Source organism: Stenella coeruleoalba (genome assembly GCF_951394435.1).
Source record: "Stenella coeruleoalba genome assembly, chromosome: 1".
Taxonomy (NCBI): domain Eukaryota; kingdom Metazoa; phylum Chordata; class Mammalia; order Artiodactyla; family Delphinidae; genus Stenella; species Stenella coeruleoalba.
The window spans coordinates 35,611,087-35,624,641 of NC_137169.1; the positions used below are offsets into that span (position 1 = coordinate 35,611,087).

At 40.7% G+C, this 13,555-nt stretch overlaps 1 protein-coding gene across 6 annotated transcripts in view; it reads left to right on the forward strand.

Moving 5' to 3' along the window:
- Positions 1-13,555, forward strand: part of ST3GAL3 (ST3 beta-galactoside alpha-2,3-sialyltransferase 3) — a 232,937-nt gene that overhangs the window by 129,955 nt on the left and 89,427 nt on the right. For all 6 annotated transcript variants that reach the window (XM_079946031.1, XM_079946034.1, XM_079946035.1 and 3 more), the window contains one exon: positions 3,784-3,826. In XM_079946031.1, the coding sequence (XP_079802157.1) occupies positions 3,784-3,826 (43 nt within the window). The remainder of the gene's footprint in view (positions 1-3,783; positions 3,827-13,555) is intronic.

The following is a 13,555-nucleotide window of genomic DNA, read 5'->3' on the forward strand; positions in this document are numbered from 1 at the left end:
GACCTCTCCTCTGTAGGTCTCCTGATATGGGCAATGCACTCACCAAAGCCTTGTCACTCACTCCTTCTGTAGCTCCTGGGACTCCTGGTGTCTGCTCTTGATTCTGTCTGCTGAGGACCCTTCAGCCTGCTGGATACATCTTTAGGAAAGGACCTAAAACAACCCAAACTAGCTTATTCATGCATCATTTTCTGCAACAAATTCTGGGAGTGCAGGCCAGTTGCCATGCAGCTCTATCCTTTGCAGCCAGTGCATCTTGTGTCCTTTATGTTTCTCAGGTAGAATTCAGACACCTGGCAGTCCACTGTATTCCCCATTCTTTAAGGGTCATGTTAAGCTTTTCTCACCAGGCTTGAGTAAGAGCCAAGTACTACCCATTTTTCCCCTGCAGGAAGGTGGAGTTCATAACACTGCTGTCTCCAAAGAAATTCTTCAAGTCCTCTCTCCCTTAATGTCTCACAACCAGTTACTTTTATATTTGATGTTGGGAGAGCTTTTAGAATGATGTAACAAGTTTTCAGATATTTCCTTGGAAAATCTGCATCCTAGTCTAGCACCTCACTTCAGTGTCTGAAACTTATCATCCTAGAGGCTTGGCTGAAACTGTCTTAGCATCTTAGCATCCTGTTGGATTTATGACCACTGTAACCAAATAATCCTGATAAGAACAGTTAACAAATATTTATTAAGTATGCAGCCACAAAAGAAAAACGCCTCCAGCCCTCTGCCAGTGTAGGACAGAGTTTACAAACTGTTAGCCTGCTGCCTGAATCCTGTCCATGGACATACTTTGGGTGATCCTCATAATCTTTCATTTTTTCTTGAATCTAGTGCCAGTATTTACAAATAGAGGAATTTTAACCTCTGGAATTTAAGATCTAGATTCCTGGCTTTAAAAAAACAGAAGATGTGGGGGCTTCCCCGGTGGCGCAGTGGTTGAGAGTCCGCCTGCCGATGCAGAGGACGCGGGTTCGTGCCCCGCTCCGGGAGGATCCCACATGCCACGGAGCGGCTGGGCCCGTGAGCCATGGCCGCTGGGCCTGCGCGTCCGGAGCCTGTGCTTCGCAACGGGAGAGGCCACAGCAGTGGGAGGCCCGCGTACCGCAAAAATAAAAACAGAAAATGTGGCGACGCTGGGACTGCATTGCTGCCTGGCATAGTTAGCTGGAGGTGGTGGAGGCTGCCCCCTTTGACGGGAGGGACTCCATTCCCTCTTGGCTCTGTGACCTGAAGCCAATGTCAGTTGCCATTTATCATCATTGGGCTCATGCAGTTACCTTTTCTTAAATTAAGGACTAAAGTGAAATATTCCTGGTACTCCTGTTTCTTAACAAAAGAGAAAAAAATAGATAGTCCAAAAGAGCCATGGAAGGGAGAGACATAATTTATTTAGAGATACAAAGTATTCTTATGTGTTTAATGTGCAGTTAGTGTGTTTGTGTACGTGTGTGTGTAAAAGACAACTTAAGATGCCATTGGAAAATAACCCATAAATATAATCATGGTTACTATACAAAAATATGTGGTGAGAAAAAGACATTTCAACAGGATTTGTTTTTAGTGCAACTAAAATAAGTTGTGTGATTTGCTGCAGGAGGGCATTACATTCTCCCACTTCCCTGGCTTATGTTATGTTCTTACTTGGCCCCTGATGTTTCAGTTTGCAGCAAGGGGAAAATATTCTCTGGCCTCTCTGCAGGGAATCAGCCAAAATGTGGATTCATTGTATATCCAAGGGGGTCTTAGCTCAGATCTGAGAAGGAGTAACAGGATAGTTTCCCCAAGGCTATGGCCACTTGGAGAAAAAGCAACAGGTGTTGGCAAGTTAATGAGGTTTTCTTTTTCATGGAATGATAAGATAGGATTGTTGAAAGAGTATTCAACTTTGAAACTAACTCTTTTGGCAAATTTTGTTTTCAGTTTATTTTTTAAATTGAAACCTTATTGATTTTTATAAGTTCCTGTTAAGCAAAGTCTGTTATCCATTTATCTGAATTAGAGCAAAACCAGAATTATTTTGAGGAAAGGCTTTCACTTGCCCAAGTATATTCTCTTAGGAAGCAAGCCTTCTGTTGAGTTGTGTGTTGGAATTGTTATATCTTCAGTTTTAAGAAGAGGAATTATTCTCTCCCTGCAGCTCTGCTGCTTATGAAAGTGTGCAGTCTGGCCTTAATTGGCCTTGCAGAGTGGCTCCTGTGAGGTTCTTGTCAGTGTGTGTAATTTCCCTCTTTTTGCCATTCATTGTTTATTAAAGACCGAGTTCTTTGAAAGCTGTGCTGCATGGCCTTTTCCAAACAGTTGTTTGGTCTTGGTATTGGGTTTTACCCTCAGATTAAGCGAGGCCAACTAACTACATTCCTAGACCACCTTATTTTGGCACAGCTACTTTACACACACACACACACACACACACACACACACACTTTGCAATCATTGAATAAAGCTATATGAAACAATCTTATGACACTTCCTGTCATTTCTTTATACAAATATTTTTGAGGACACAGAGGAAACTTCCCTAAATTCTTAGTATCAGGAAGAGCTGGGGGTTGGGGAGGGGGGTGGGATGAATTGGGAGATTGGGATTGACATGTATACACTAATATGTATAAAATAGATAACTAATAAGAACCTGCTGTATAAAAAAAATAAAATAAAATAAAATTGCAAATCAAAAAAAAAAAAAGGAAGAGCTGGGATTCTCCTGGTTTATATTATGGACACTGTAAACCATTAAAACAGTGCGTTGCCTTTAGTTTTAGCTGTGAGAAACCTTGGGGATATATCTATAATCCTCTTCCAGCAAGCACATAAAACCTTAGGACAACCACTTTTGGTATTCTTATCCTGGCTGCTTTTTACTATTTTTCCTATGCTGATTTCCCCTTTGCCTACAAGATTTTTAAAAAGATTTCTTCTTTTTAAAAATCTTGTACTTCAGGGCTTCCCTGGTGGCGCAGTGGTTGAGAGTCCGCCTGCCGATGCAGGGGACACGGGTTCATGCCCTGGTCCGGGAAGATCCCACATGCCGCAGAGTGGCTGGGCCCGTGAGCCACGGCTGCTGAGCCTGCGCGTCCGGAGCCTGTGCTCCGCAACGGGAGAGGCCACAACAGTGAGAGGCCCGCGTACCACAAAAAAAAAAAAAAAAATCTTGTACTTCAGAAAATTTTGTAAAACTGCTTCAACTTTGTTTTAGAATGAGGGAAGATATAGAGAAATTAAGTACAATATCAATGATTTATCATTTGTTGCAAACATATTACCAATTTGTTTTTAGATTTCATTTTAAATTTCCTGTCCTTTATGAAATCAGGTCTATCGCTTCTTTGTGATTGTCATGAAGAGGATCATTGCCATGGATTTGAGCACCCCTTGCTACCATATTTTTATCCCATAGTGAACATGACTGATTCAACATAAATCTTAGAGCTTATAGCTTAGAGGAAGCAGAGGTTACTTCTGACACTCTTACTTCTCCAAGGGTCCCATTTAGTGGCTAAATTTCAGTTTCAAGTACCACATTTGAACAGGAGGACAGTTATATGTCAGCATAGGAGTGGTTGGCCTATAAGGCCTGGGAAATACCTGGCATTGAACCTGGTCCTTCACAAGACAGGTGTTCAGCAAGAGTTTGGTGACTTAAATTTACTTGCGGCTTATGTGTTTGGATCTGGAAGCAGTTGCCCGCCCTTGTGGTCTGGGTCTGGGTTGGGGAGTGGAATCTACTAGTGTCAGTAGTGGCTTGACACCAGTGACATTTTCTGCTTTGTTTTTCTTTTTCAGAATATGATCGGTTGGGCTTCCTCCTGAAGTTGGACTCTAAACTGTGAGTAGAATGAGACAGTTCCTTGACTCTGTTGTAGAGAGGTCTGAGAGCTGGGGGCCAACCTCCAAGGGCCAGCTCTCATCACACCTGTGGTTGTTGGTGGATCCCTGGGGCCTCTGTCCTCAGTCTGTCAGCTGAAGCTTAGAGCACATTACAGTCTGCAGGGGCCTGGAGAGGATGAGACTGTGGGTGCAAACATAAGGCCTTAGATTTGGCTGGCACAGGAAGCTTGTTACAGAAGGAGCTCCTGCCAGGAGTTTGAAGGACAAGGAGGAAAGGCTTCTGCTGCAGAGTGGAGGATGATGGAGTCACAGCAGGAGGCACTGCAAAGCCTTTCAAAGATGCTCTGCAGCCAGGCAGGCAAAGCCTTCTGTGCTCAGGCTTCCTGCATGCTTTAACTCCTGTCTCTCTCCCACAGGTCGATCCTCCCTTTCCCTTCTACTCTTCTATATGTTTTTTATCTGTGTCTGAAATCCCCTTTCCTTGCATGTCCACTAGGAAAACTTAAAGTCCACCTCCTTCCTATACAGATTTAATTGTCTCTTCCTCTGCTTCCTGTGAATTTTCTACCTCTGACACCCATTATCTCATTATACTATAATTAACTGTGTAATAGTTATTAATTTATTAAGAGCACAGGCTCGGAACCAGGCCATGCTTGGTTCAAATCCCAGATTGCCATTTACTTTCTTTGTGATTTGGGGCGGACCACTTAACCACTCTGAACCTCACTTTCACCTGTAACATGAGGACATCAGTATATCTACCTCACAGGGTCATTGTAAGGATTGAAATGAAATGGTGAACTTATGGAGGCTTTCAGATAGGTATCTAATTCTTTCAGAGTCCTTCCCTGTCCTGGCCCTCTTGGTCTCCCTAGCACCTAGGCAGCGCTGCCATATGTTTGTTAGGTGCTCAGTAAACACTGAATTCATGGCTGCATGGATGGCTGCATGGCTGCACGGATGACAGGTGGATGCCTGTGTGCTTCCCTCATAAGACTGGGTTTCCTGGAGATTGGGCTCTATCCAGTCTGCATTCGTGCCCTGCACAGGACCCCTCACGTGGTGGATGTGCAGGAAATGGTTGCAGAACTGCCTGTGGCTCCTTTCTGTGGTTAGTCATCTTTGTACACCTCTGCCCCTGTCCTGTACCAGACAGACGTGAAAGATCAGAATTGTGTCTCTTTCTTTCCTCTCTTGCATGAGACCTTGACCACAGCTGCTTCTGATAGTGACGGCTGCACCTACATACGAGGCATCAAACCCAGGGTTATTTGGCCTTCCCACTGAATTGTCTGGCATCTAGCCCCTTTTCCTGGCAACTGGCTTCTTGGCTCTGGTGCCTCATACTATGAGTTCAGGTGTTGTAATTCCCCTAGCTTTTATACATCATGGAGGCAGCCATGAGGGAAGAACAGTTTCTTCTACATACCAAGCTAGTATAGACATGTCAGTCACATGTTAACATCTAGGGAATGGGGCTTGATTATGCTGGAAATCCACAGGCTTCTTCCTTAGAAAATTCTTAATTTAGTGCTCTGGGCAAAAAACAAATCAAGCATAAGCTATAAGCAAGTGAAATGCCTCCAGAACAGAAGAGATGTAGTAATTTACCAAGTTGAATCACATTGATGAACAAAAGACATGTTATCCAGGACACGTTAACTATACTATTTAAACTGTCTTCAGCAGTGTAAGGAGGGGAATTAAGAGGACACTCCTGCCCTGCTGACCTGACAGTTGGGTGGTACATAGTAAGCTGTTGTATAGCTTTCTTTTGTGTACCAGACCAGTTCCATAAAACATTTGAGTCAACTTGGTCTTTAGCCTGGGAAACTGGCTTGGCTTCATTATATTTAACTCACAATTTAAGGTATAAGCTAGAACTTTCCTGCCTCTTACTGTAAAAACTTTTCTAATCCAATGCTATCTTCAGAACAAAGCACAGATACATGGGAAAGGTTTTTACCTGCTTCCAGGGAGAAGTTTCCAAGTTAAGGATCCTGGGTTTTGGAGGTAATTCCTTAGCAATATTCAGATCTCCCCTTATGAAGTCTTTCTCTGTTGTGTTGTGTTCTATTTCTGATGTACAGGAAAGGACCTGAACTTGGAACAGAACTGGATTTGAATTCTGCCCCTTCTGCTTAGAATTATATGACCTTGGATAATTCATTTTGGCTCTCCGAATCACAGTTTTCCTTTATGAAAAACGTAGATAATAATACCCATTTCCTAAGGTTTTTATGAAGAATAAAAGAAAGCATTCTATGAGTAAATATACAAATGTAGGAATTTCTCTTCGTTTATCTTGATTGGATTAATTTAGCGTCTATAGTGTATGAATTCATATGTTCTGGAAAATTTTTAGCCATTATCTCTTTAAATTTTGCCTCTGCCCCATTCTCTCTCTACTCCTCCTCTGAAACTCTGATTCAGTGTAAGACTTTCTCATTCTAGCCTCCAGGTCTACTAACTTCCACATTTTCCATCTTTTGATCCTTTCTGCATTGAACTGGAACCCCAAAGGACTCAACTTAAGGATAAACTAGAACTAAACCTGTACCTCTAAATCAGGACTGCAGGAAACATTCCCAGAGCTCTGAGCAGATCAGGGCAGTAAGTCAATAAAAAAGAAACGCTTGATACTCACAGCCAGGGCTTTCATCACTCAGGTGATCCACGGACTTCAAGCTATGAACTCCGTCCAAGGTCTTCCAGACTGGCAGTGCCTCCAAGCTCCTGGCAGAAGCAATTGCAGTCCCTCTCTGGAGGAAGACATGAATTCCTCACAGATAACTTTTCAAGGGAATGAATAGCTCACAGGAAAAACTACTAAGCACATAAGAAAACAAGACTCCATTAGAGAGAACCATGAACAACAGACAACAGAGGGGTACCCACAAAGACTTCTGAATTTGGAATTACCAGACACAGTTTATAAAGCAATTAGATAGATTGGTTCAAGATGGCAGAGTAGAAGGACGTGCTCTCACTCCCTCCTGCGAGAGCACCGGAATCACAACTAACTGCTGAACAATCATCGACAGAGAGACACTGGAACTCACCATAAAAGATACCCCATATCCAAAGACAAAGGAGAAGCCACAATGAGATGGTAGGAGGGGCGCAATCACAATAAAGTCAAATCCCATAACTGCTGGGTGAGTGACTCACAAACTGGAGAACACTTATACCACAGAAGTCCACCCACTGGAATGAAGGTTCTGAGCCCCACGTCAGGCATCTGAACCTGGGGTCCGGCAACGGGAGGACGAATTCCTAGAGAATTAGACTTTGAAGGCTAGTGGGATTTGCTTGCAGGATTTCGACACTACTGGGGGAAATGGAGACTCCATTCTTGGAGGGCACACACAAGGTAGTGTGCACATCAGGACTCAGGGGAAGGAGCGGTGAACCCATAGGAGACTGAACCAAACCTACCTGCTGGTGTTGAAGGGTCTGCTGCAGAGGCGGGGGCTGGCTTGGCTCACCGTGGGGACAAGGACATTGGCAGCAGAAGTTCAGGGAAGTACTCTCTGGCGTGAGCCTTCCCAGAGTCCACCATTAGCCCCACCAAAGAGCCCGGGTAGGCTCCAGTGTTGGATCACCTCAGACCAAACAACCAAAAGGGAGGGAACCCAGCTCCACCCATCAGCAGACAAGCAGATTAAAGTTTTACTGAGCTCAGCCCAGCAGAGCAACAGCCAGCTCTACCCACCACCAGTCCCCCCCATCAGGAAACTTGCACAAGCCTCTTAGTTAGGCTCATCCACCAGAGGGCAGACAGCAGAAGCAAGAACTACAGTTCTGCAGCCTGTGGAACAAAAACCACATTCACAGAAAGATAAACAAGATGAAAAGGCAGAGGACTATGTACCAGATGAAGGAACAAGATAAAACCCCGAGAAAAACAACTAAATGAAGTGGAGATAGGCAACCTTCCAGAAAAAGAATACAGAATAATGATAGTGAAGAAGATCCAGGACCTCGGAAAAGGAATAGAGGCAAAGATCGAGAATATGAAAGAAATGTTTAACAAAGACCTAGAAGAATTAAAGAACAAACAAAGATGAACAATACAATAACTGAAATGAAAACTACACTAGAAGGAATCAATAGCAGAATAACTGAGGCAGAAGAACCGATAAGTGACCTGGAAGACAAAATGGTGGTATTCACCGCTGCGGAACAGAATAAAGAGAAAAGAATGAAAAGAAATGAAGACAGCCTAAGAGCCCTCTGGGACAACATTAAATGCAACAACATCGCATTATAGGGGTCCCAGAAGGAGAAGAGAGAGAGAAAGAACCCGAGAAAATATTTGAAGAGATTATAGTCAAAAACTTCCCCTAACATGGGAAAGGAAATAGCCACCCAAGTCCAAGAAGTGCAGACAGTCCCAGGCAGGATAAACCCAAGGAGAAACATGCCGAGCCGCATAGTAATCAAATTGGCAAAAATTAAAGACAAAGAAAAATTATTGAAAGCAGCAAGGGAAAAACGACAAATAACATACAAGGGAACTTCCATAAGGTTAACAGCTGATTTTTCAGTAGAAACTCTACAAGCCAGAAGGGAGTGGCATGACATATTTAAAGTGATAAAAGGGAAGAACCTACAACAAAGATTACTCTACCCGGCAAGGATCTCATTCCGATTCAATGGAGAAATCAAAAGCTTTACAAACAAGCAAAAGCTAAGAGATTTCGGCACCACCAAGCCAGCTCTACAACAAATGCTAAAGGAACTGCTCTAAATGGGAAACACAAGAGAAGAAAAGGACCTACAAAAACAAACCCAAAACAATTAAGAAAATGGTAATAGGAACATACATATCTATAATTACCTTAATCATGAAAGGATTAAATGCTCCAACCAAAAGACACAGGCTTGCTGAATGGATACAAAAATAAAACCCATCAATATGCTGTCTACAAGAGACCCACTTCAGACCTAGGACACATACAGACTGAAAGTGAGGGGATGGAAAAAGATATTCCATGCAAATGGAAATCAAAAGAAAGCTGGAGTAGCAATACTCATATCAGATAAAATAGACTTTAAAATAAAGAATGTTACAAGAGACAAGGAAGGACACTACATAATGATCAAGGGATCAATCCAAGAAGAAGATATAAAAATTATACATATATATGCACCCAACATAGGAGCACCTCAATACGTAAGGCTACTGCTAACAGCTATAAAAGAGGAAATCGACAGTAACACAATAATAGTGGGGGACTTTAACACCTCACTTACACCAATGGACAGATCATCCAGACAGAAAATTAATAAGGAAACACAAGCTTTAAATGACACAATAGAGCAGATAGATTTAATTGATATTTATATGACATTCCTTCTGAAAACAGCAGATTACACTTTCTTCTCAAGTGCGCACGGAACATTCTCCAGGATAGATCACATCTTGGGTCACAAATCAAGCCTCAATAAATTTAAGAAAATTGAAATCATATCAAGCATCTTTTCTGACCACAATGCTATGAGATTAGAAATCAATTACAGGGAAAAAAACGTAAAAAACACAAACACATGAAGGCTAAACAGTATGTTACTAAATAACCAAGAGATCACTGAAGAAATCAAAGAGGAAATCAAAAAATACCTAGAGACGAATGACGATGAAAACATGACGATCCAAAACCTACGGGATGCAGCAAGAGCAGTTTTAAGAGGGAAGTTTATAGCTATACAAGCCTACCTCAAGAAAAAAGAAAAATCTCAAATAAACAATCTAACCTTACACCTAAAACAGCTAGAGAAAGAAGAACCAACAGAACCCAAAGTTAGTAGAAGGAAAGAAATCATAAAGATCAGAGCAGAAATAAATGAAATAGAAACAAAGAAAACAGTAGCAAAGATCAATAAAAGTAAAATCTGGTTCTTTGAGAAGATAAACAAAATTGATAAACCATTAGTCAGACTCATCAAGAAAAAGAGGGAGAGGACTCAAATCAATAAAATTCGAAAGAAAAAGGAGAAGTTACAACAGACACCACAGAAATACAAAGCATCCTAAGAGACTACTACAGGCAACTCTATGCCAATAAAATGGACAACCTGGAAGGAATGGAAAATTCTTGGAAAGGTATAACCTTCCAAGACTGAACCAGGAGAAATAGAAAATATGAATAGACCTATCACAAGTAATGAAACTGAAACTGTGATTAAAAATCTTCCAACAAACAAAAGTCCAGGACCAGATGGCTTCACAGGTGAATTCGATCAAACATTGAGAGAAGAGCTAACACCCATCCTTCTCAAACTCTTCCAAAAAATTGCATGGAAGGAACACTCCCAAACTCATTCTATGAGGCCACCATCACCCTGATACCAAAACCAGACAAAGATACTACAAAAAAAGAAAATGACAGACCAATATCACTGATGAACATAGACGCAAAAATCCTCAGCAAAATATTAGCAAACAGAATCCAACAACACATTAAAAGGATCATACACCATGATCAAGTGGTATTTATCCCAGGGATGCAAGGATTCTTCAATATACACAAATCAATCAATGTGATACACCATATTAACAAATTGAAGAATAAAAACCATATGATCATCTCAATAGATGCAGAAGAAGCTTTTGACAAAATTCAACACCCACTTATTATAAAAACTCTCTGGAAAGTGGGCATAGAGGGAACCTACCTCAACATAATAAAGGCCATATACGACAGACAAACCCACAGCAAACATCATTCTCAGTGGTGAAAAACTGAAAGCATTTTCTCTAAGATCAGGAACAAGACACGGATGTCCACTCTCGCTGCTATTACTCAACATAGTTTTGGAAGTCCTAGCCATGGCAATCAGAAAAGAAAAAGAAATAAAAAGAATCCAAATTGGAAAAGAAGAAGTAAAACTGTCACTGTTTGCAGGTGACATGATACTATACGTAGGGATTCCTAAACGTGCCACCAGAAAACTACTAGAGCTAATCAGTGAATTTGGTAAAGTTGTCAGATGCAAAATTAATGCACAGAAATCTGTTGCATACCTATACGCTAATGATGAAAAATCTGAAAGAGAAATTAAGGAAACATTCCCATTTACCATTGCAACAAAAAGAATAAAATACCTAGGAATAAACCTACCTAGGGAGACAAAAGAGCTGTATGCAGAAAACTATAAGACACTGATGAAAGAAATTAAAGATGATACTAACAGTTGGAGAGATATACCATGTACTTGGATTGGAAGAATCAATATTGTGAAAATGACTCTACTACCCAAGGCAATCTACAGATTCAATGCAATCCCTATCAAATTACCAATGGCATTTTTTACAGAACTAGAACAAAAAGTCTTAAAATTTGTATGGAGACCCAAAAGACCCCTCGTAGCCAAAGCAGTCTTGAGGGAAAAAAACAGAGCTGGAGGAGTCAGACTCCCTGACTTCAGACTATACTACAAAGCTACAGTCATCAAGACAATATGGTACTGGCACAAAAACAGAAATATAGATCAATGGAACAGGATAGAAAGCCCAGAGATAAACCCACGCACCTATGGTCAACTAATCTATGACAGCAGAGACAAAGATATACAATGGCAAAAAGACAGTCTCTTCAATAAGTGGTGCTGGGAAAACTGGACAGCTACATGTAAAAGAATGAAATTAGAACACTCCCTAACACCATACACAAAAATAAACTCAAAATGGATTAGAGACCTAAATGTAAGACCAGACACTATAAAACTCTTAGAGGAAAACATAGGAAGAACACTCTTTGACATAAATCACAGCAAGATCTTTTTTGATCCACCTCCTAGAGTAATGGAAATAAAAACAAAAATAAACAAATGGGACCTAATGAAACTTCAAAGCTTTTGCAAAGCAAACTACAAACAAGACGAAAAGACAGCCCTCAGAATGGGAAAAGATATTTGCAAATGAATCAACGGACAAAGAATTAATCTCCAAAATATATAAACAGCTCATGCAGCTCAATATTAAAAAGACAAACAACCCAATCAAAAAATGGGCATAAGACCTAAATAGACATTGCTCCAAAGAAGACCTAAAGATGGCCAAGAAGCACATGAAAAGCTGCTGAACATCACTAATTATTAGAGAAATGCAAATCAAAACTACAATGAGGCATCACCTCACACCAGTTAGAATGGGCATCATCAGAAAATATACAAACAACAAATGCTAAAGAGGGTGTGGAGAAAAGGGAACCCTCTTGCACTGTTGGTGGGAATGTAAATTGATACAGCTGCCATGGAGAACAGCATGGAGGTTCCTTAAAACCTAAAAATAGAACTACCATACGACCCAGCAATCCCACTACTGGGCATATACCCAGAGAAAACCATAATTCAAAAAGACACATGCACCCCAATGTTCATTGCAGCACTATATACAACAGCCAGTTCGTGGAAGCAACCTAAATGCCCATTGACAGACAAATGGATAAAGAAGATGTGGTATGTACATACAGTGGAATATTACTCAGCCATAAAAAGGAACGAAACTGGGTCATTTGTAGAGACGTGGATGGATCTACAGACTGTCATACAGAGTGAATTAAGTCAGAAAGAGAAAAACAAATATCATATATTAACGCATATATGTGGAACCTAGAAAAATGGTACAGATGAACCAGTTTTCAGGGCAGAAATTGAGACACAGATGTGGAGAACAAACATATGGATACCAAGGGGGGAAAGTGGTGTGGGTGGGTGGTGGTGGTGTGATGAATTGTGAAATTGGGATTGACATATACACACTAATATGTATAAAATGGATATTTAATAAGAACCTGCTGTAAAAAAAAATAAAATAAAGTTCAAATATTCAAAAAAATAAAGCAGTTAGATATACTCTATTTAAGGAAATAAAGATAATATTGAACTATACAGATGTAATAGGGAACTATAAAAAGCAAAACATTAGATTGGAAAAACAAAACTAATAGAATTGAAAAATACAGTGACCAAAATTAAAAATTCAGTAGAAGGATTTAGCAACAGATTAGATACAACTGAGGACAGAATCAGTGAACTGGAAGTTAAGTCAGAATAAATGACCTGTAACAAGGTTGGCCAGCTCTTTTTGTAAAGAGTCAACTGGTCAATGTTTCTGAGTTTGGGGGACTTTGTTGTCTCTGTCACAACTACTCATCTCTGCTGCTGTAACAGGAAAGCAGCCATAGAGAACACATAGACAAATGAGTATGGCTGTAGCTATATTCCAACAAAACTTTGTCTATGGACACTGAAATTTTAATTTCATATAATTTTTATGTCATTAAATATTATGCTTCTAATTTTTAAACCAACCATTAAAATGTAAAAGACATTCTTAACTCACCGACAATACACGGAACAGATAGTGGGTCAGATTTGCCTCACAAATCATACTTAGCTGGCCCTTCACTGAGAATGCAGCAGATATATCTGCATGAGAATGGCCTCCCCGCCCCAGGTGTTTTCTATTCTTAAGAACCTATTACAGTTGACCCTTGAACATTTGAACTGCAGTGCATCCACTTATATGTGGATTTTTTTCAACAGTACCTACTACAGTACTACATGATCTGTGACTGGTTGCATCTGAGCCTGCAGAATCATGGCTGTGGAGGAACTGCATATATGGAGGGCTGACTATAAGTTATATGTGGATTTTTGACTGCATGCAGGGTCAGTGCCCCTAATCATGTTGTTGTTCAAGGGTCAACTGTTT